The sequence below is a fragment of the Geotrypetes seraphini genome, chromosome 2 (assembly GCF_902459505.1).
Source record: "Geotrypetes seraphini chromosome 2, aGeoSer1.1, whole genome shotgun sequence".
Taxonomy (NCBI): Eukaryota; Metazoa; Chordata; class Amphibia; order Gymnophiona; family Dermophiidae; genus Geotrypetes; species Geotrypetes seraphini.
In genome coordinates, this window is record NC_047085.1 from 450,118,921 (window position 1) to 450,143,230 (window position 24,310).

At 45.6% G+C, this 24,310-nt stretch overlaps 1 protein-coding gene across 5 annotated transcripts in view; it reads right to left on the reverse strand.

Moving 5' to 3' along the window:
* NRP1 (neuropilin 1) overlaps positions 1 to 24,310 on the reverse strand; it is a 339,157-nt gene that overhangs the window by 187,635 nt on the left and 127,212 nt on the right. For all 5 annotated transcript variants that reach the window (XM_033931511.1, XM_033931507.1, XM_033931509.1 and 2 more), the window contains exon 4: positions 14,989 to 15,170. In XM_033931511.1, the coding sequence (XP_033787402.1) occupies positions 14,989 to 15,170 (182 nt within the window). The remainder of the gene's footprint in view (positions 1 to 14,988; positions 15,171 to 24,310) is intronic.

Here is a 24,310-nt window from a genome sequence, read left to right on the forward strand (position 1 = left end):
TTAAGGGTATAGAGTGGGTTGGTGGGGTTTGGGTAGGAACTGGTCATGTTAAATGGGTTTTATGTATTTTTTGAACAGTAGGGTTTTAGTTTCTTTCTTGAAGGTTTTGTAGTCTGTGGTCGAGGACAGCAGAGTGGTGATTTGTCTGTCCAGTTTAGCTGCTTTGGTGGCTATTAGGTTGTCATATTAGTTTTTTTCGTTTGACATTTTTGGATGGTGGGTGTGTGAATAGTGCAGTAGGAAAGGAACTGGAGGAGTGGCCTAGTGGTTAGGGCTGCAGCCTCAGCACCCTGAACTTGCAGGTTCAAGCCCAGCTCTCTTCCTTGTGACCCTGGGCAAATCACTTAACACTCCATTACCCAGGTATGTTAGTCACATTGTGAGCCCACTGGGACAGATAAGGCAGTGGCGTAGTAAGAGGGGAGGGGGCGAAGGGGTGGTCCACCCTGGATGCTGTCTTGGTGGGGGCACAGGAACCCATCCACCTCTTCACCCCCGCTCCTTCCCTGCCCTCCCACTACCACATGTGCGTGCCACTTCCCATCCCACGTACCTTTGTAATGTTCTTGCTGTTACGCCTGCATCGGCTCTTCCTCTGAAGTCACTTCCTGGACCCGGACCTTGGAAGTGACATCAGAGACAGGAGGTTGGTGTTGCTGCTCACGCCAAGAACGTTACAGAGGTACGAGAGAAGGAAAGTAGTGCATGCGGCAGGAGGGGGCAGGGAAGGTGGAGGGCGGGGGAGGGTGCCACCGACACAGGCACCTCTCATCCTCGCTATGCCACTGAGATAAGGAGAAACACTTGAGCACCTGAATGTAAACCGCTTAGGCTATAAGCGGTGTATAAATACTAAATGCCATGGGCGTAGCTTTAGGCATCTGGTCAATTGGAGTCTTAAGCCACTCCCAGTGCATCCCAGAATGCACGGTGAAGGAGGCCTAATACTCTGGTTGGCCCAGGCGCATAAAGCCCCTACTATGGGAGGTTGCATTAGGTGCCTGGGCCAATCAGGGCCTTAGGCCCCTCCCTGGTACATCCCAGGATGCACCAGGAAGGGGAAGGCCCGCCATTCTGAAGAGACGGGTCTGCTCGCCAGAGGGATTAGGCATTCCTCCAGCCAGCCTTACTGTTAAAGGTACAGGGTGGGGGTGGGGGTTCAGGAGGATCATGTGTTGGGGGGGGTGCCGGCAGGAAGGAGTAGGCATTCCTGCTGCCAAGGATGTTGGGGGTGCCAGCAAAAGGGAGTAGGCATCCTTCCCACTGGTGATTGTTTTGGGGTTTGCAGCAGGAGGGAGTGGGTATCCCTTCTGCTGGGAGTTGTTTTAGGAGTTCCAGCAGGAGTGAGTGGGCATCCTTCCTGCCTTGGACAGTGTGTGTGTGTGTGTGTGTATGGGGGGGGGGGGTTTAGCAGGAGGAAGGGGGTTCAGGGTGGCAGCAAGAGGGAGGGGGTGGGCATCCCTCCTGCTGGTCGACTTGCAGTGAGGTTCGTGGGTTCCCCGCTGCTGTTGCTCAGCTGATCATGGCAGGGAGATTCCCTTGCTGCGATCAGCTCAGTGGCAATGTGATTCTCTAAATGGCGCCTGTGACATGGATGCTGGTTAGAGAATCGGGGTGGTTAGGTGGGGTAAGGCACCTGTCCGTTAGGATAGACGTGATTCTGTATAGGATGCCCGTGCGCGATTCTCAAAGCTACTTAGGCGGCTCCTGAGACTAGGTGTCCTATACAGAATCAGGCTCTCTGGGTCTGACTTTATAAATGGTGTCCAAATCTGGGGTACTGTTTGGCACAGCTGTCAATCATCTGCTAGGCACTGTTTATAGAATCACACCTTGCAGTGCCTAAGTATTCTCAGGTACCAGTAGGCGTGAAATCCTTATGTGCATTCCATTTAGATCAGGATTTTCTTGGTCTAAATGAGTACGCCTAACTTGATCCGCACTCAAACACTGCCCTGAATCCACCCTTAATCACACTTACTTACCAGTAGGTGCTTCAGTGTAGATGCCTACATCGAAATGATAGGCGCCTACCAAGTTAGGCACCTAACGGCATATTCATTTTTTAAAATCATTTTTAAATGGTTTTCTAATGGCGTTTTCAATTATAGCGCCAATTTAAAAAAAAAATTAAGTTAGGTGGAGAGGAGAGTGTGGTGTTGTGGTTAGAACTACACCCTGAGGCTGTGTGTTCAAACTGTGCGCTGCTCCTTGTGACCCTGGGCAAGTCACTAGGGGATGGATGGGCAGGTCACTAGGTTGACTAGGCGCCAAACTTTAGCCTTATAGAATCAGGGCCTTTGGGCTTCCCCCTCCTCTGAATCATAGAGAAAGATAGGAAACCACGGTCAATATTCTTGGACCACGATATCAACACGATCTAAGGATAAAAGGTCAAAATTATCCATTCACTTTTAGTCCCCATGCTACTTAATTTGCATATTCTCTGAAACATCCCTTTGGCGCCATAAAAATCAACAGGGACACTCCCAACATTAGAAGCCAGTAAAATAAAGCACTAGCAAAGTGAGGCATCATATATCAGTTTTAGGAGCTGGAATGTCAGAGAAATGAGGACACGACAATGCCCCCTGGTATTCAAAGGTATTTAACCAACTAGAAACTGCCACTGACAGGTTAAATAGCGCTTAACTGACTAATCCCAAATATTTATCGGAGATAATTAGTTATCTCTGTTGAATATTCACGGTTAGCGGCTAAAGGTTAACCGGTACTATCACACAGTAACTGGCAATATTCAGAACTGACTGGCTAAGTTTAGCGGCCAAATCACACCGCTTAAATAGCAAGCCTATCTTTGGCTTCTAGTAACTTAACCAGCTAGTGCTGAATAGTGACTTAGCTGTTTAAGTTAATGCCAGACCAACCCCCCCCCCAAACAAACCAACCCTAGATATTCAATGCCAGTCACCGGAAATAGCCTGGCATTGAATATCTATCAGTGGCTTTCAGGGGATTCAGTGAATCCTCAGCTCAGCTCTACAGCCCTGCTTTTTTTTTTTTGGTTGTTATTTACTTTTTGCTTGATGCAGTTTGATTTGCTGAGCAGGCAGCCTGCTCAACCGGTCAAACTACATCAAGCAAAAAGTTTTTTAAAAAAAAGCAGGGCTGTAAGGCTAGCGATTCACCCAACCCTCTCAAGGCCCTGACAGTACTGATCTGAATTTGATTGGTTGAGCAGCTTCTGCCTGCTGCATGCTCAACCAATCAATTTCAGAGAAGTGCCCTCAGGTCCTTCAGGTGGTTGGGTGAATCTCCTGAAGGCCCTGACCGCATGCCACTGCAACGTCGATTGCAGCATTGAATATCTGGGCTCACTGCCGGGTGCCTCCTACGGTCTGAATATTGGCCCCAAAATATATAGAGGGAAGTAGAGAACAATGTTGCCATGCATTGGAGAGTAATTAAGATCCTTTTATATAGGGAGTGCTTGGTGATACTGAGTATCAGCACTTTTTTCATTGCCTGTTTAAATTGACTCATGGTCTCCAAGCATTAATGAAAGAGCTTAGGCTCTGATATCTTACACATGTAGAGTGCATTCCTCAAGCATCTAGGGATAGTTTATGATTCATCTTTATTTGATAAAATGCCTATAAAATTGCTCATCTAAGTGGTGTACAATATAAAAATAATTAAGCAGGGGAAGTCATAAAATTGGAACACACATTAGGAGGCCTAGCTTACAATTGACAGAATAATAAATCTACCAGATATAAGATAAAAGCTAAGCTACAAGGTGCAGGGGGGTGGGGTGTTATTACCTAAGGCACAATAGGGGGTGGGGGGGAGGTAACATTACCATTTTACAGGACACAGATACCAATACAACCAGGTCATGGATCAGAGTCTAGGGATCAGAGACAGAATGCTAGCAATCAGCTCACTGAATATAAAGAAAGAGGAAGGCCTACAACTCACAGTTCAACTGACTACCGACACTGCAGATAAGGCATCACAGTTTTACTCCTCTATATAGCGCTGGAATGAAAAGAGGAGGCTGAGAGGGGACATAATCAAAACATTCAAGATAATGAAGGGAATAGACTTAGTAGATAAAGACAGGTTGTTCAAGGTAGAGGGAACGAGAGGGCACTTTCTAAAGTTAAAAGGGGATAGATTCCGTACGAACGTAAGGAAGTTCTTCTTCACCCAGAGAGTGGTAGAAAACTGGAACGCTCTTCTGAAGGCTGTTATAGGGCAAAACACCCTCCAGGGATTCAAGACGTTAGACAAGTTCCTGCTACACCAGAACATACGCAGGTAAGGCTAGACTCAGTTAGGGCACTGGTCTTTGACCTAAGGGCCGCCACGTGAGCAGACTGCTGGGCACGATGAACCACTGGTCTGACCCAGTAGCAGCAAATTCTTATGTTCTTATATCATCCAAACATCCAATGCCATATACAGCCTATGTACTAAGCCTGCTTTATTTTGGAAGGCTGCTGGACGCTACTTTTCACATTTAGGGCCTGATTCTCTAAAAGTGCGTCCCGATTTTAGGCAGCTGTAGGCGTCCTACAGCTGTCTAATCAGCCAATCAGGATGCAAGTTTTTAAAAAACAATGCTCCCCAGGCAGGCCGCCTATATTGAAGGTGAGGCCCGCAAGATACCTAGGCCCTGATTCTGAATAGGACGCCTGGGAGAGGCGTCCTATTCAGAATCGGCCTAAACTAAACCCCGATTCTGTAACCGGCGTCCATGTTACAGACGCGGGTTAGAGAAACGGGTTAGATTAGACACAACCCGCTACACTTATCGCGGCAAGGGATATCTCTGCCGCTATAAGTATAGCGGGCCGCGGCCCCCTGACCAGGAGGGTGCCCAAACCCTCTGCCCGAAGACGCACCCCCCCACACACTACCGACCGCCCCCCCGACACTACCGACCGCCCCCCCGACATTACCGATCCCCCCCCCGACAATATCTTTCGCTGGCAGGAGGGTGTCCAATCCCTCCTGCCCGAAGACGCACCCCCCCCCGGCGCTAACAACCCCCAAACCTCCACTCCACCAAACCTGTTCTTAGATGGGTCTTGCACGTCTTGAGCCGGCAGGCACGCCTCGTCGAAATGAAGCGGGCCCGCCCCTTCCCGGCCCATCCCGCCGAAGCCTAAGGCCTGATTGGCCCAGGCTCTAGAAGCCTGGACCAATCAGGCCTTAGGCATAGCGGGTCCGCCCATCCCCACTAAGTCTAGAGCCTGGGCCAATCAGGCCTTAGGCTTCGGCGGGATGGGCCGGGAAGGGGCGGGCCCGCTTCATTTCGACGAGGCGTGCCTGCCGGCTCAAGACGTGCAAGACCCATCTAAGAACAGGTTTGGTGGAGTGGAGGTTTGGGGTTGTTAGCGCCGGGGGGGTGCGTCTTCGGGCAGGAGGGATTGGACACCCTCCTGCCAGCGAAAGATATTGTCGGGGGGGGGGAGATCGGTAATGTTGGGGGGGCGGTCGGTAGTGTCGGGGGGTGTGCGTCTTCGGGCAGAGGGTTTGGGCACCCTCCTGGTCAGGGGGCCGCGGCCCGCTATACTTATAGCGGCAGAGAGATCCCTTGCCGCGATAAGTATAGCGGCCGCGTCTACTTACAATGTAGGCCAGCATTTTGCTGGCCTACATTTTAAGCTTCTCCTCTACTAGGGAGATGCGTAGGGCCGCCTAGGTTCAGCCTAAGGCCCGCCTAAGGCCCTTAGACGAGCTTAGGCATCTTGCGGGTCTCCCTAGGCTTCCGGAGGCGCCTTCAGGATTGCCTGGGGAGCATTTTTTTTAAAAAAACGTGCATCCCGATTGGCTGATTAGACAGCTGTAGGACGCCTACGGCTGCCTAAAATCGGGACGCACTTTTAGAGAATCAGGCCCTTAATGTGCGGCCCATATTTATGTATTTTATTAAAGTAAAGATACATATAAATAGAGATACATGAGGGAGGTAACTATCAAACAGGCAGACTTTTCTAACTAACTAACTAACTAACTAACAAAATAGTGGGCCTTCCTCTTCCCAGTGCATCCTGAGATGCACTGGGAGAGGCCTAAGTTTCTGATTAGTTCAGGTGCCTAAAGCCTCTCTCATGGGAGGGACCTTAGGAAACTGGGCCAATCAGAGTATTAAGCCCCTTCCTGATGCATCCTGAGTTCAGATACCTAAGGCCTCTCCCATAGGAGAAGTCTTAGGCCTCTGGGCCAATCAGGGCCTTAAGCCCCTCCTAGTATATCCCAGGATACATCGGTATGGGGAAACGCCCAGCATTTTGAAGAGGCAGGCCTGCTAGCAAGAAGGAATTGGGCATCCCTCCTGCCAATCTTCAATTTAGAGGTATGGGGATGGTTGTGGGTTTGTGGGAGGTCCCTGGCAGCAGGAGGGAGTGGGCATCCCCCCTGCCAATGTTCAATTTAAAGTTGAGGATTTAGGGGTCTGAGGGAGGGGTCTTGGTGGCTGAGGGAGGGAGCTTCTCTCCTCCAGATTTTTTTTGTTTTTTTTTAATTCAGTGGGGAGGAGGGGGGGAGGGTGAAGGACCTTAGAGGTCTTGACAATGTATAAAGGGCTAGTTTGTTCTCTAAGTATTCTGGTCCATTTTGTCTGAGGACCTTGAAAATCAAACAGAGATTTAAATTTAGCTCTGTAAGGTACTGGCAGCCAGTGTAGTTTGTGTCATGCCTCTTGCAGCCTTCTACCAGTCGTGCTGCAGCATTCTGACTTAGTTGCAATTGATGCAAACTCTTTTTGGTTAGATCTGTGTACAGGGCACTGCAGTAGTCTAGTCGTGATGTTATCATGGGATGGACCACTGTAGTCATATTTGTCTTTTCAATAAATGGAGAGAAATCTCGTAGCTGCCAAAGATGATAGAGACAATTTTTAAAGGTTGTTTGAATTTGCGGGAACAGAGTATTCCAAGATTCCTGACCTGTGACTTTAGGGGGAGTTTATACTTCCCAAAAGATATTTTGAAGTCAGTTATTTGCTCACTTGTGTTAAGAACCCAAAGAATCTCTGTTTTGCTTAGGTTTAGGCAGTTTGTTGTTGTTTGCCTATTCCTGAGTTGCAGTTAGACAGGCAGTCAGTTTAGAGTAGAGGTCTGCACGGGAACGGGGATCGCGGGGATCCCGCGGGTCCCGCGGGGATCCCGCGGGTTCCCCCCCTGGCCCACGGGACTCCCACGGGGACGCCCCCTGGCCCACGGGACTCCCACGGGGATGCCCCCCTGACCCACGGGACTCCCACGGGGACGCCCCCTTGCCCACGGGACTCCCACGGGGATGAAAACAACCTACCTAAATTCTGGCGATGCAAGCATGCAGCATACAAGTCTGGCGTCGCGTCGGGAAATAGCCATGTTGAGCAGTGAGCCCAGCACGTACACAGATGAAAGCCTTGCTTGCTGATTGGTCCGGCGGCCCCGCCCCACCGTGCCGCCGGACCAATCAGCAAGCAAGGCTTTCATCTGTGTACGTGCTGAGCTCACTGCTCAGCATGGCTATTTCCCGACGCGGGCATTAGGCTGTTTTTTGTCATTTCGGGTGGGGGATGGCAGCGGCAGCAGCAGCCTGAAAAAGAAATCATCCTGGCCGGGTTCGGTGTCATGCTCCGGAGCTTCTACAGCCTTCCTATCTCCCTCTCCCTTCTACCTGCTTCCGGCCACATCCCCTGCTCCGCGGCTCTCTTCGGCAACTCAGCAGCAGCTTCTGACGTCGGGGCCTACCCTCTGCGAGTCCCGCTTGTTTCAACTTCCTTTTTCCACAAAGGTGGGACTCGTAGAGGGAAGGCCTCGATGTCGGCAGCTTGTCTTGATCACCGCTGCTGACGAGTTGCTTAAGAGAGCCGCGGAGCAGGGGGGTGTTGCCAGGTGCAGGTAGAAGGGAGAGGGCCAGATGCACGACTCGTGGGTGAGGGAGGAGAAGAGAGAGGGGAGAGAAACAAAAGGAAATATTTCATACTGGGCTGGGCCGGAGTGGAGAGAGGGTGGAAAGATTCTGGCTACAGGGTGCATTAACAAAGGAAAAGGGGGGAAAGCTGAAAATGGAGATAGTGACACAAAGAAGAGAAAGGGTAAGCAGGACCTTCTGAATAAGGATAGAGATACAGAGGGGACATGAAGAGGAGGTGAAATAGAGACATAGAAGTAATGCTGAAAAAGTGTGTGTGGGGGGGGGAGATAAAGACATTGAAAGGGCAAATGGTGAATATGGGGTAAAGACAAGGACAGAGACAAATGAAGATTCTGAAAAAGTGGTGAGATAGGGATATAGGTGAGATGGACACAAAGAAGGGTGATGCTGGAAAATAGGTGGAATGGTAATTCTGACAGACACAGAAGGGAAATGCTGGATCAAGGAGAGATGGGGCTCAGGCTGGATGGAATGAGGAGAAATGCCTTGTTGGCCCGGAACTTCCTCTCCTACGTCAGAATTGACGTCAGGGAGCGGAATGCTGGTCAGCGCGACGCTTCTGCAGGGAAAGCTTGGGACAGCGGTGGCTTGGGGACTATTCCCCGATGGCGGTGGCAGCAAACCGAGTGGCTTGGGGGAGGGCACGGAGAAAGAAAGAAAGGGGGCAGACAGAGAGACAGAAAGAAGGGGGAACAGGGAGACAGAAAGAAAAAGTTGGGGGAGAGAATGAGGTCTGGAGGAGAGGAAACATACAGGAGGCTGAAAGAAAAGAAGAAAGATTGGATGCACAGTCAGAAGAAGAAAGTGCAACCAGAGACTCATGAAATCACCAAACAGCAAAGATAGGAAAAATGATTTTATTTTCAATTTAGTGATCAAAATGTGTCTGTTTTGAGAATTTATATCTGCTGTCTATATTTTGCACTATGGCTCCCTTTTACTAAACCGCAATATTGTTTTTTAGCGCAGGGAGCCTATGAGCATTGAGAGCAGCGCGAGGCATTCAGCGTAACTCCCTGTGCTAAAACCTACTATTGTGGTTTAGTAAAAAGGGAGGGGGTGTATTTGTCTATTTTTGTATTTTGTTACCGAGGTGACATTGCATAGAGTCATCTGCCTTGGGAAATGTATATGGCAGATATCTTTGTTTTGTGTTCAAAAGAAAAGGAAATGCATTTCTGGTTTTATTTCTACAGTGTTGAAGTACTTGTTGGCCCTTGCTGTGACTGGTGGGGATCCCCAAGCACCGCCAGCAGAGGACCTCCTCTAGAGATGGTCAGAACTCCCCTCCACCAAGCGCAGCAGTCGCTGGCAGCATCCATGAGCCACTGAGGTGCCAGCATCTGTGACTCAGGGACGCTACTGCTGCCTGCCAAGCTTGGCAAAAGGGACCCCAGGCCAACTGCAAAGGAAGTCCTCAGCTGACAGTTTGTGGGTTCTCATCAGCTGAGTATTTATATTTTATATTTACATTAGAGGTTCTGGTAGAAACCCATTTACAAAGTATGTATTCTTCCCAATTAATATTTCCAAATTAATAGTCTCTTTGCTTATTTGTAAATGGGTCTCTACCAGAGCCTTTAATTCAGTAGCATAATTAAATAAAATAACTATTTCTGAAGTTTATAGGGAAGGATGGTGACGGAGGGGATTCCTCGCGGGGACGGGTGGGGACGGAGGGGATTCCTCGCGGGGACGGGTGGGGATGGAGGGGATTCCTCGCGGGGACGGGTGGGGACGGAGGGATTCCTCACGGGGACGGGTGGGGACGGAGGGATTCCTCACGGGGACGGGTGGGGATGGGTGGGATTTTGGCGGGGACGGGTGGGGACGGGTGGGATTTCTGTCCCCGCGCAACTCTCTAGTTTAGAGGTTTATTAACTTTCTTTACTGCTTTCTCACTTTAAAAGGAATATAAGTAGTTTACAATATTAAAAATCAAAAGAATAATTAAGAAAGGCTATGGTTTGATCTGGTTCAATGGGTATGAGCAGTTGCACATCATTGGCATAGATATAGAATTTAATGTCCACTGACTGAAGCAGCTCAGTCAGAGGCTTAAGGTAGATATTAAATAAGATGGAAGACAGTATGAACCCCTGTGGCACCCCACAGTTGAGTGCCCAAGCTAATGATGTGCTATTGCTGAATAGAACCGATTACTGTCTATCTGACAAATAGGATTTGAACCATATATAAATACTGTGCCACTGATACCTATTTCACATACAAACTGGCATTAATCACATTTAAAGTGCAACTATTGAAAGTACCACTATTTTTAGATAGAGTGATTACCCCTTACAATCTGTTTCGTACTCTAAAATTGGAGGATAAAATCCTTCTCACAATTCCATCCTTGAGAACAATTAACACCAGGCGTAACACCCTTTTCTCAGTTATAGCTCCTCAAATTTGAAATTTATTACCAGCCCAGGTAAGGGAGGAAGATACCCTTGATAAGTTCAAAGTAGAGAGTTGCGCGGGGACAGAAATTCCACCCGTCCCCGCCAAAGTCCCACCCGTCCCCACCCGTCTCCGTGAGGAATCCCACCCGTCCCCATCCATCCCCGTGAGGAATCCCTCCATCCCCACCCGTCCCCGCGAGGAATCCCCTCCGTCCCCACCCGTCCCTATAAACTACAGAAATAGTTATTTCATTTAATTATGCTACTGAATTAAAGGCTCTGGTAGAAACCCATTTACAAATAAGCAAAAAAACTTTATTAATTTGGAAATATTAATTGGGAAGAATACATACTTTGTAAACGGGTTTCTACCAGAGCCTGTAATGTTTATAAATTTTTATCAACACAACTAATATACTACTTTATCCTAAAGCAAAAAAAAAAAAAAGAATAGAATTTTTTTTCCTACTTTTGTTGCCTGGTTTCTGCTTTCCTCATGTTCTCATTCAATTCTTCTCTCTGCGTCTTCCATTTGCTCTGTTACTGTGCCTCCCTTTTTCCCCCCTTCCAAATTGGTCTGGCACCCATCTTCTTCCCTTCGCTCCCCCCATAGTCTGGCATCTCTGTCTTCTTCCCTGCCAGCGTCTTCTCCCCACTCTCTCTTCCCCATTTCCTTTCAGCGTCCTTCTCCCCCCATCTTCCCCATATCCTGTCAGCGTCCTTCTCCCCCCTCTGTCTTCCCCATGTGCTTTCAGTGTCCTTCTCCCCCTCTGTCTTCCCCATGTCCTTTCAGCGTCCTTCTCCCCCCCCTGTCTTCCCCATGTCCTTTCAGCATCTTTCTCCACCCCTTTGTCTTCCCCATGTGTTTTACAGCGTCCTTCTCCCCATCTTCCCCATATCCTTTCAGCGTTCTTCTCCACGCCTTTGTCTTCCCCATGTCCTTTCAGCGTCCTTATCCCCCCCATCTTCCCCATGTCCTTTCAGTGTTCTTCTCCACCCCTTTGTCTTCCCCAGTGCTTTCAGCGTCCTTCTCCCCCCTCAGTTTTACCTTAAGCGCCTTTTCCTCTCCACTCCACCTTTCCTCCCTTTCTCCCTCCCTGCCCCTTACCTTTATGGCGCTTACCCGCCCTAATGACAACAGAACAGGTCTGGCCCAACAAACCTCCCTGCCCTGTAGCAGCAAATCTAAATTACCTTCTTACAGCAGCTGGAGTATTGAAGCTGCTGTAAGAAAGTAATTTAAATTCGCGGCTACAGGGCAGGGAGCTTTGACGGACCGGGCCTGTTGTCGGTCGGTCGGGGGACCTGGCTGGCTGTGCTGCACCCGGGGCAGACCGCCCCCCGCCTTGTACCACTGCCTTTTCCCTGCCTGCCCTGCCGCATTACACAGCCGAATGGAAGTCTTCACAATGTCAGCGCTGACGTCAGAGGGAGGGAGGGCTTTGCTTAAGCCCTCCCTCTGACGTCAGCGCTGACATCAGGAAGACTTCCGTTCGGCTGTGTGCGGCAGGGCAGGTAGGGAGACGAGCCTTGCGGCTGAATACATCCAGCCCCGCAGGAACCCCGCGACCCTCGGAGGCGTCCCCACGGGATCCCCGTGACCCTAGGGGGCGTCCCCATGGGATCTCCGCGACCCTAGGGGGCGTCACCACGGGATCCCCGTGACCGAAGGGGGAACCCGCGGGATCCCCGCGGGTCCCGCAGGATTCCCGTCATCCCCGTTCCCGTGCAGCTCTCTAGTTCAAAGGGAAATTACTTAGGGCTAGATTCACTAAACTCTTTTTTGGGACGATCCATGGACGATCCGTGTCCGAGTCTTGCCAGGCGACCGATTCACTAAAGAGTCCCCATACAAATGATCTGATCAGACACACGTCCACAAGTGATTCCACGTATCGCTACAGTCATCCAGATGCATGCGCAAGCCATCCTCTCTGCCTGGAGATGCGATCCGTGGATGCGCTTGCTCTCCGCTGAGGTCAAAACAGAAGAGGAGATTGGCTGCACTTGCTGGCCCCACGAGAATCATTTCAAGGGAACAGAACATGCTTTGCAGCCAACTAATGCAGAACAGCTAAGCAGAGCATGCTGTAGGGCAGCCCTGCGTTAAACTCACGGGCTAAAAACACAGGCTGGCAGAGAGGCAGGGCGCAGAGAGCAGAGTGGCAGAAAGCAGAGAGCAGGGCACTTTTTGCACAAGGGAGATGTTTTTTATTTTGATGGTTTCAGGGCTTCAGGGCTGGGATTTCAGGGCGGCAGAGAGAAGAACAGTCGGCAAGGATGTGAGCGGCTGGCCCTCAGCAGTCGCTTCTTTTTGGATTGGCCAGCACAATCGGTTCTGTATAGTGAATCGCTGCCTTCCTACTTATGCATGCGTGGATTGGATCGAGCAGAAGGTTAGTGAATAGGGTCGAGGTCGCAAACTGGTCGGGACACAATCGGTGAGCTTAGTGAATTGAGCCCAAAGTTACCTATTCAGGGTCACCTTTGAATAATTAGCCTCCCAGGTTTAGCTTGACTTTGACACTCAACAGAGGCAAGGCACTAGCAATGTATTTCCCCTATGTTTTATTCCTTCTTCGTTCTCTTTCCTATATTGATTGTAGCTCCTCCCATTACTTTCCTCTTGTCTGAAGTAAGTCAGTGTTTCCCTAATAAATTGTTTGTCTCCTCTATTTTATTGTGCATCGCTTTGAAATACTGAAAAAGCGATTTTATCAAATTTTTAAACAAATGTGGAGACTTTCTGCCAGTCTTGAAAGCATGTCATGGTCCACAGTGTTGAAGGCTGCTGAGAAATCCAGCGACATTAGTATCGAGGCAGATCCCCCTGTTGTGTTTTTTGTGCCGATCTTCAAGAATGGACACAAGAACGGTCTCTGTTCCACACACAGGTCTGAAGCCAGGTTGACATGGGGTCTAGGCAATTGCTTTCAGTTAGCCCGTTGTTGAATTGAATGGGAATGCAGTTATAGGATATGGAATGCATTACAAGTCTGGGGTGCAACTGGATACTCATCTTTTAAGAGTAAAGCAAATCTGAATGGTTGTTGATCCATGTTTCTTTAGCATACAATTCATTCTTAAACTAAGGGGTTATTTGGAGAAGGCAAATCTAATTAGGGTCATGGCAGCACTAGCGTCAAGTACATTACATTATTGTGATGCTATCTATAGTTGCCTCATATTACATTGGCTCTCTGTGGAAGTTTTATTTAAAATTGCCTGCTTGCTATACAGATGTATTGATGAAACAACCTCAAAATATCTAGCTGATTGTTTAAAGAAGTACGAGTCAACGATTGTTTAAAGAAGTACAAGGCAACCTGGCTTCGTAGCACCTCACAGCAAAAGAACATTGCATTATCACCTCTGCCTATGATTCATTTCTCATCCATTTGAGCAAGGGTATTTTCCTAGGCATGACCTCCAAATCTTGCATTGAGAGAAATCCTTAATTATTTGCACTTTTGGAAATTGTCCAAGACAATACTGTTTGAAGAACACTTTAAATAAGAGTAGAAGACTTTTAATCTTCTGTGACTTACTTTATTGTGCCATTAAACTGTGTCTACCACAATGTACTGTGTTTTGAATAGATGAATATTAATGCTGTCTTTTACAAAGCTGTGGTAGAGGTTTCTTTTTTTTTTACTTTATTTAATAATTATTACATAAGTAGATAAGTAACAAAAATACAAGAAAATACAATAACACAGGAAATTGTATACCCAAAAAATAAGGAGAAAATTAAACATTTATCAATCTAGTCCACATTATCATGGCCGCTTGGCACCTTAATTTAGGTAACGAATTAACTAAAAGAAAACAAATATTTATCACTTAGACAGGCAATTGACCTCAATTTTTTCCTTATCGCTAATTATCCTCAACTACAAAAATGTGGGAAATATTACAATATAGTCGGGTGGAAATTTTTACACCAGATAATCTTTATTACATCCCCAGGACTTCTAAGGATATAGGAGATGAAGCAGAAATGGATAGATTGGTTTCTCCAGATAGTCTAAATATCTCCCAATTTCTGGCTTCATCTAAAGATATAATATCTAACAGGGCTACTTTGTTGGTTGTATTTAAATCAGAACTAGAGAAACAAACTATCTTAAAACTGTATTTTCTGAAAAAAAATAGGCTTTGCTTTGTGGTCAACGAGTGACTGTATTTCCTGATGTCTCTAGGCAGACTCAATTTAAGAGGAAACTACAGTTTAAGCCTAAGGCTTTGGCAGTGGGAGCAACCTTCTTTCTTAAATTTCCATGTAAGTGCTTGATATCATATGGAAGTGATAAATATGTGTTCACAGATCCATCCCAGTTAGAGGATTTTCTGAAGAATAAACCTTTGCAGAAAGTTTCATAAACTAATTTTTGTGGTAGAGGTTTCTACCGCAAGCTGGCGAGGTAAATGCTCCAATGCTCATAGAATTCCTAAAAGCGTCAGTGCATTTACCTCACCGGCCTGCAGATGAATCCTTTACTGTGGCTTTGTAAAAGGAGCCCTAAGTGAATAAACCAAATCAAATAATATACTACTGGTTTGCCATGTTCATTGTTCTCTTGTACCTTGTCAGTCAATTTTCTGATGAGTGCCTACTCTGTGATAAGCGACCCTACTACAGATCATTTGGTGCTTAGCAATTTACTGCTTTACTAACCTGTCTTGAAAACTTCGTAGCGAATGGAGAATCCCGCTCCATGAGTTTCATAGTCAGACACAAATCTGATAAAGAAGAACGAGCCTGTGGACACCAGGGGAGAAGGAGCAATCTTTCCACAGAATTTTCCTGCCAGTCGCCCATTTGCACTGTTCCCATCGATCACTTCCACATAATCGTACCTGGTGGATAAACAGAAAAGCAGGAATTAGCTTTCAGGGAAGAAGCTCCTTCTGATCTGATTATTTCAGAAGCCAGCAGCAGTAAAGCCCATTTAAGCAAATTATCATGACGGGGTTTAAAAACTGCATTTCCCATGCACTAGGACAAAGCAGACCACAAATACAATAAAGATCCTTTTAGAGGGCTAGATGATAAAATATATATATATATCTAACGCTGTTAATGAATACATTCTAGAGGTTCAAGAAATACATCACTGGAGCAATAGATTATGGAATCAGTGCTGGAATAATGCTAGATAAAAACACACAGTCCTAACTTCTCCTCTAGAACAGAGGAAGCCTGAGAAATTGATAACATATATAGATCTATAGATACACATGCAGAAAGGACAATTTAAGTAGATCTCAACAAGTGTGTCATCAACAGTTGGGAGTTGTGTCACCAAACATTTGACAGACTGTAGGCACATAATCAGCTTTTAATCTTATACTTTGCTTATTAATTTTGTAGTCCCATTTCTTTTATTCTATTTTTTCAGTTAATTTATTTTTATTATTATTATAATCAAGTGTAAACCACATAGATGTTTTGCCAGTGCAGAATATCAAATGTTAAATACACATGGAAACTTGTACTTTTCTGGACAACTATGGGCTCCTTTTACAAAGGTGCGCTAGCGGTTTTAGTGCACGCTAAAATACCACGCACGCTAGCCGCTACCGCCTCCTCTTGAGCAGGTGGTAGTTTTTCGGGTAGCGTGCACTATAGTGTGCGCTAATACGGTGCGTGCGATAAAAACATTAGCGCACCTTTGAAAAAGGAGCCCTATATGTACTGGAGGTTGGGCAATGTTGAGAACCAGGAAGTTAGGTACTTGAAATCTCCATAACTGGTTACTACTTCTGTCTCCTGCCCCAAATGAAAATGCTGCAGCCCATCTCTCTCTTCCACCCTGGCAGACAATTCATTTAACAAATCAAGCATAACACTTGTACAGGAATAGAGCCAAACTTCCAAAATAAGATAAAGAAACCATTTGAAAAGAAATAAAACCCCAAAGCTTCTTATAACCCACCAAGACAGGGATTCCAAGGACTATCTAAGGGAGAAAAATTAAAGAAAAAGATAACTTAGAAGAAATATTCACAATAAAGCACTGATTACCCAAGTTATCCTAAATAAACCATTCACCAGTACCTACACCAGAGGTCCCATTCACTCTGGCAGACATCACCTTTGCATCTGTATTTCCCTTGCATCATTATAAGCAGCAATTAAATTATATAGAGGTTTCTCCCCCCACTTTGTTCAGCTGCAAATAATAGTGTTTAGCATGTCATTTATGTGAATATTGTCTGTCCCTTGTGTCACAACAGAAGAAAGATTGAGATCCACTGCTATAAAGGGTGCCTACATTTCTGTGCCAATTGTGTGTGCTAATTTAGAGGATAGGTGCATTACGTGCATGAATGATGTCACAAATTGGCATTTATGCACTATGGCCCAGATTCTATAAATGATGCCTAAATAAGGCACTTGGAAAGGCACACCTAGCTGATCTAGGTACCTAACTTAATCCGCCCCCCCCCCCTGCTTTTACAAAGCCATACTAGAGGCTGCCAAGAGGCAAAAGCTCCACAACCCTTTAAATCCCTATGGGCTTTGGGGCAGTTACCGCAGCGGCATCTGCCAACATGGCTTTGTAAAAGGGGGTGAATTATTTAAAAAGTTTAATTGGCGCTGATGATTGACAATTAAGAGCTTGTATTTGACATTAATTGCACTTAATTGGACGGTAGGCGCCTACCACTTTGAGGTATAGCTATGTGATGCTGGGTTCTGTATTAGGAGTCATTACCCAGGAAAAGGATCTAGGTGTCATCGCTGAAGATATGTTGAAACCCTCAGCTCAATGTGCGTCGGCTGCTAAGAAAGCAAATAGAATGTTAGGAATTATTAGGAAAGGAATGAAAAACAAAGATGAAAATGTTATGATGCCCTTGTATCGCTCTATGGTACGGCCGCACCTCGAATATTGTGTGCAGTTCTGCTCGCCATATCTCAAAAAAGATATAGCGGAATTAGAAAAGGTACAGAGAAGAGTGACAAAAATGATAAAAGGGATGATTTCCCTATGAGGAAAGACTAAACGGTTAGGGCTTTGCAGCTTGGAGAAGAGATGGCTCAGAGGTGATATGATAGAGGTCTATAAAATACTGAGTGAAGGGGAAAGGGTAGGTGTGAATCACTTGTTCACTCTTTCCAAACATACTTGGACTAGGGGGCATGTGATGAAGCCATTAAGTAGTAGATTTAAAACAAACTGGAGAAAATATTTCTTCAGTCAATATGTAATTAAACTCTGGAATTTGTTGCAGGAGAATGTGGTGAAATCAGTTAGCTTAGCAGGGTTTTAAAAAGGTTTGGATAACTTCCTAAAAAAGAAGTCCATATGCCATTATTGAAATGGCTTGGGGAAATCCACTGCTAGGTGCTTTGGACCTGGGTTGGCCACTATTGGAAACAGGATACTGGGCTTGATGGACTTTTGTCAGTATGGCAATTCTTATGTTCTTAAAGTAGGCATGGTTAGGGGGCAAATCGTGAGTGTGTTTTACATGTAGGTGCCTTTTTTGGACTTAGGCACTGTTAGGCGCTTAACTTAAGCATTGGTGTGCGCCTAAGTTTAGGACACCCATTGATGCCTAAGACCGCTTTAGGTGCTGCTAGGCGTAATTCTATAAAGTGCACCTAGCATTTATAGAATCGTGTCCAAGCACCACATTTCTTGGCACCTAAGTTTTATTTATTGATTTAATTTATTTTCTAACCCAAAAGAGCTCAGAACAGGTTGCAAAGATCTACAACGTGACATAATCAAGCTCAAGGAATGGGCATCAACATGGCAGATGAGGTTCAACGTGGATAAGTGTAAAGTGATGCATGTGGGTATCACAAATCTCAAGCACAAGTATAGGATGTCCGGGGCAGTACTTGGAAAGACCTCCCAGAAAAAGGACTTGGGAGTTCTGATTGACAAGTCGATGAAGCCGTCTAGACAATGTGCGGCGGTGGCAAAAAGGGCAAACAGAATGCTAGGAATGATAAAGAAGGGGATCACGAACAGATCGGAGAAGGTCATCATGCCGCTATACCGGGCCATGATGCGCCCTCACCTGGAGTACTGCGTCCAGCACTGGTCGCCGTACATGAAGAAGGACACGGTACTACTCGAAAGGGTCCAGAGAAGAGCGACTAAGATAGTTAAGGGGCTGGAGGAGTTGTCGTATAGCGAAAGATTAGAGAAATTGGGCCTCTTCTCCCTTGAGTAGAGGAGATTGAGAGGGGACATGATCGAAACAGTCAAGGTACTGAAGGGAGTAGACTTAGTAGATAAGGACAGGTTGTTCACCCTCTCCAAGGTAGGGAGAACGAGAGGGCACTCTCTAAAGTTGAAAGGGGATAGATTCCATACAAACGTAAGGAAGTTCTTTACCCAGAGAGTGGTGGAAAACTGGAACGCTCTCCTGGAGGCTGTCATAGGGGAAAACACCCTCCAGGGATTCAAGACAAAGTTAGACAAGTTCCTACTGAACAAGGACGTACGCTGGTAGGGCCAGTTTCAGTTAGGGTGCTGGTATTTGACCAAAAGGGCCACCGCGTGAGTGGACTGCTGGGCATGATGGACCACTGGGCTGATCCAGCAGCGGCATCTCTTATGTTCTTATACATAATATACAATTAACAGTTTACAATTTGCCATTGTTACAGTACTAGTTTTTTTTATTTTACAAGTTTTTATCCTAATTCGACACATACTAGGGGTCTAATAGCGATATACATGGTACAGAGTTCACAGGTTACCGTTTCTCACAGTTACAGAGCAAGGCTTTCCAAAACAAGTTTTATCCTAACTTGATAAATACTGTACTAGGGATCTAATACCAATGTACATAATATACAGTTTACAGGTTAAATTTGATGTAGTTACATAGGCACCATTTATAGAATTGGATCCTATGTGCTAGGCACTATTCTATGAAATTGGTGCACTAGTTGCATGGTACGTAACAGCAAATGGGCTATACCAGTGGGCAGAGTATGGGTATGTCAAGCATATTTGCCCAGCAAAATGTGCACCTTTCAGAATAGTAACAGATGCATGCATTGCAAGGCCTGCTTAGGCACGAAAGATTATGTCTTCCATTGACCTGGTCTTTACTATACTGCTTTATAATGGGTGAGCCCACACTAGCGCCATTATAGAATTGGCACTAAGCACACTTTTTTGTTGCATCTATATTAAGGTGCAACTTTATAGAATTGCCTTCATGTTATAATTCTATATGGCGCCTAAAAAAAATCTGTGCCAAAAAAAGCGCAGAGTGGTATTCTATAAACCACGCCTAAACTTTAGGTGCAATTTATAGGATAGCGCTTAGGCTTGGGACCAACACCTAACTTTAGCTACCTCCAATTGCACCAGCTGAAACATGGTGCAAATCCGTGCACCCAGCTTATGCGTGGATGCCCCGTATTCTTTAATTACACATGTAAATTTGACAAATGACCTGACCAGCCCATGACTCTCCCGTTTCCACATTCCCTTTTTGATATCATGTGTAAATTTTAGGTGTGGGTCCTGTTTACACGCATACATTTAATTTAAATTAGATCCTAATAATCGCTTGTTGAGAAGCCAATTCATGACTAATTGGCTTTTTATTCAATTAAGTTGCATGTGGGAATTGGGCATGCGCCTAAATTTGTGTATGCAATTCCAAGTTCCATATACAGTATTAGGTGGTATATACATACTGTATATACTGACTTTTATAAGACAGGATCAGAACCTCTTCTGCTTCATTTCTTAGGATCTATTTTGTGAACTATGGCTTGTACTTAGAGCAACAGTCTCTAGTAGTTGACTTATTCCAGTGTCCATAGAATGACAGAACAGAAGCTAGACAGCACACCAATATTTAGCAAAATGAAAGGCTAGGAAGCAATGGTAGACATCATCTGGCAATGTGAAATTAATCAGAAGAAATGACATACGTTATGATTGCAGATAAAGCTGGCTCAAGTAACCACTTCAGAGAAAAAAAAAAAGAATCTTATGCGTATAATTTTGCAACACTAGATTGTGGGCTTTTGACTATGATGATTTTGCTAACAATGAATAATGCATAGCATTCTTTTCATACTGCAAAATTCCGCCCTGCATTCCAAGTACTTCTTCAGCTGGAATTCTTCAAGAGCCAGCCTTTGATTTCCGTAGTCTACCCATTTAAAAATATGTCCTACGAACTGCAAATGAATCTCTCATGAATACCGATCCTGCTTACTACACTAGTCCAATATTTTCCACACTGAAAAGCTTTCTCTTGTACTTGCTCAGCAGCCACAGATTCAGCGTAACCCATGACCTTTGAGCAGCAGGGTTGCTGGGGCAGCTGAGGCAATCAAATAGGGTGCAAGCTTTTGTTGGGTAGCAAAGATGCACCCTAGTTGAGGCTGAACAATAAGTTCTGGTAGTCACAGAAATTCATAGAATTAGCAACAACTATTCTATCTGCAGAAAAGATGAGCAATGTTAAACAGGAAATTACCGTATTTTCACGCATATAACGCGCGCACTATGCAAGATTTTACAAACACGGAATAATCATGCGCGTTATATCCGTGAGCGCGTTATACATTTTTTTTTTTTTTTACATTGCCACTCTGTCGCTAGAGAAGGGAAGAGGCAGCCACGTCAGCCAACCAGGCAGGCAGCCTTGCACGCTGCTCTGCTGCTACGGAGGCAGCTGGAGACAGCGAGTCCTGCTTCCCACACGAACATCATCTTCCCCGCGGGCCGGACACAAGCAGCATCCTTCGGAACCGGAAGCCGCTGAGAGTCCCGGCATGGCGGCCCTGACAAGAGAGTTAGCAGCTACAGCAAGGCAACAGTGGCAGCAGCGGCTAGTTCCAGCCTCCTGCTCTCCTCCCTCCCTTCCCCCATGGCAGCGCTGGGCGGCACATTTGGGCTTCAGCCACCTCGCCGCTCCTCTGACTCCCTTCGCCTTAGCCCCCGCAGCAGGCAGGACATGGAGGAATAGGCCTGTCAAGCTGCGCTGGAGGAACTAAAATAAGGTACAGGGGAGAGGAGCATGGTATACGCGTGTGCGTGCTATAGAAAATTGTTTTACATAAATGCTTTGTTCCCACGCGCTATACCCGTGTCCGCGTTATATGCGTGAAAATACGGTACTCTCATTGGAAGTAAATTTACATACAAAGCATTGTCTGCATCTGAAGCAGGCTTTACATATATGAAATGACTTTACCCACTTTGGTCTATGCACATGGACAAGTATGCGCACTGACAACAAAACACGGATCACATGCGGTGGTGTGGGTGTTTAGACTGAGCTGGGGGCAGAGTCACAGGGTACACATGTACTATATACTCAGACAGTGGCGTAGTAAGGGGGGACGGGAGGGGGGAGCAGTTCGCCCCAGGTGCATGGCACTTCCGGGCCCTGCGCTTAGGAAGTGACATCAGAGGGATAGCCCACACGATGCAAGTTTGTGATGTTGCTCACAACTGGAAAATTGAAAAAGGTACACGGGAAGGAAATTTGATCGCACGCATAGCAGGGGGTTTGGGAAGGAGCGGGGGGAGTGCAGAGAAGAGGGAGGGGGAGGGGCACCACTCACCCTCATTACGCCACTGTACTCAGGATATGTAAATGCACTGTACCAAAACCACCAATGAACACCAGCTGAAGCACATGTGTAGATAACCATCACAGAAACACTCTAATTCTGTATAGTAACACCATTACTAAAGCTCATATACTGTACAATAGCTCAAGTATTGTAACACCATTATAGAAGCTCAGGTAAACCACTCTGAATTGAATCCCCAGTCATTAGCAGTGACATAGAAACATTCGATAAACAATACTTTATAAATACACACGTCTCCATGCAAAGTACATGCAGAAAGTTGTACCCGCCTTAGAGTAAGTGTAATTTGGTGTGAAACCATTTATCTGAAATTGGGGACTATTCCAGGAACCTGTTTTATAAAGGGACATAAACATATATTGCCTTTATAAAACATCTAACAAAGACAAATCAAGACGATTCCAAATAGCAATGTGTAATGCTATAGTTGCAACAAAATAAGGTCATTAAAATTACTGAGTTCACGACCACCAATTTCAAAATGCTTACTAACAAAAATACCTGTGTATGATATGACACACAAGACACAGAAGATATGACACACAAGACACATAATGTAATGTAATTTATTTCTTATATACCGCTACATCCGTTAGGTTCTAAGCGGTTTACAGAAAATATACATTAAGATTAGAAATAGGAAAGGTACTTGAAAAATTCCCTTACTGTCCCGAAGGCTCACAATCTAACTAAAGTACCTGGAGGGTAACAGAGAAGTGAAAAGTAGAGTTAGAGGAAAAATAAAAATAAAATAAACATTTTAACAAGACAGCATTGATCTAAATACTTTGGAAGGTAGAAGAGAGGAGAGAAAGGAATAGAAGCAGAAGGGGGAGCCGTTGAACAGTAGAATTCTGGAGAAATTTAAATGATAGAAATAGAACAAAACAAAGACAAAAGGCAAAACAATAGATAAGATTAAAGATAAATCATAAGCTGGAAAGAAAAATAAAATAAAACTTTGTCTTCAATCCACGGTTTCAGCGTCAGTGATGAAGTGGAGTAAGTAAGTTTAGGAGGAGCGATTGACGTTTCCAGAAAGTGTAAGTTATGCATTAAAGTGCCATATTTAAGTGTGCCCACTAGTGCCTTTTATTGAAATGACGAAAGTAGGCGCACCTAAAAGTAGACATGAGAATTAGAGAATGACATGGGGACATATTTGTCCCCGTCCCCGCAGGAACTCAATTTCCCCGTCCTGTCTCCGTGAGTTTTGTCACTGTCCCTGCCCCATTCCTGCAAGCTCCACCTTAACTGCACAAGCCTCAAACACTTATGATCTTAAAGTGTTTGAGGCTTGTGCAGATGAGGACGGAGCTTGCAAGAATGGGGCAGGGACAGGAAAAGAACTCACTGGGATGGGACAGGAAAATGAGTTCCTGCGAGAAAAGGGGAAAAATTTGTCCCCGTGTCATTCTCTAATGAGAATGCCAATTTACACTAGTATTTTATAATGGAATTTGGGTGCCCAGATGCTGGTATAAAATGAGGGGCCAACATTCAAACCATAGGAGGCAAGCAGGCTAATTCCAGCGGTTGGTGCTGTCTGCAGATATTCAATTCCAGTGACTGGCACTGCATATCCATTTTTTGGGGCTGTTATAAAGTTAACCAGCTAAGTCAATAAACAGCACTGGCCAGTTCAGTTTATAGCAGGCATAGATTTGGCCGCTGAACTTAGATGCTCAGTGTTGAAAATTGCCAATTATTGAGTGATGTGGAGGGTCTGACTCAAGACGTCCAGAGTTAGACGTCTAAAGTATCGGGCCATAATAAAAAAAATGTCCAGGAAGACAGAATGATTTGTAAATGAACTAAGCAGACATTTACAAAATTGTCCTATAAAACACGTTCTCCTGGACATCTATGAATATTGATTTTACCACCCCTAAAACGTCTAAGTTAGACATCCCATAAGTTTTAATTATACAGTTCGCAAGATGTCCAAAGTAGAAGTCTGTTTATCACATCTCCAATGATGTCAGAACATTACTGTGGTAGTAACAGGATGTTTCCAACATCCTATGGGGCTCATAATAATAATAAAAAAAAAGTCTACAAAGTGGCCTAAATGGATACTTGGACGATCAAAAACTGATCATCCAAGTACCCATAACCAAAGCTGGTTTTAGACGTATCTAAAACCAGCTAAGGCCTTTCCCCTGCCTCTAAACACATAGAGCGAAAAGAGGCATTTTTAGAGGAGGGTAAAGGGCGGGAGGTGGGCAGGAGGTGGGCCAACCTAGACATAGTCGTACAACAGATATAACCAAAAGTTTAGGCAGGTTGCCTAGTCGGCACTTATACGTTTTGACTTAGACCAAGTCAAAACAGGTATAAGTGCTGAAAAAGGGGCTGCTGAGCTGATTGCGGCTGCTGCGATGAGCTCAGTGGCCCC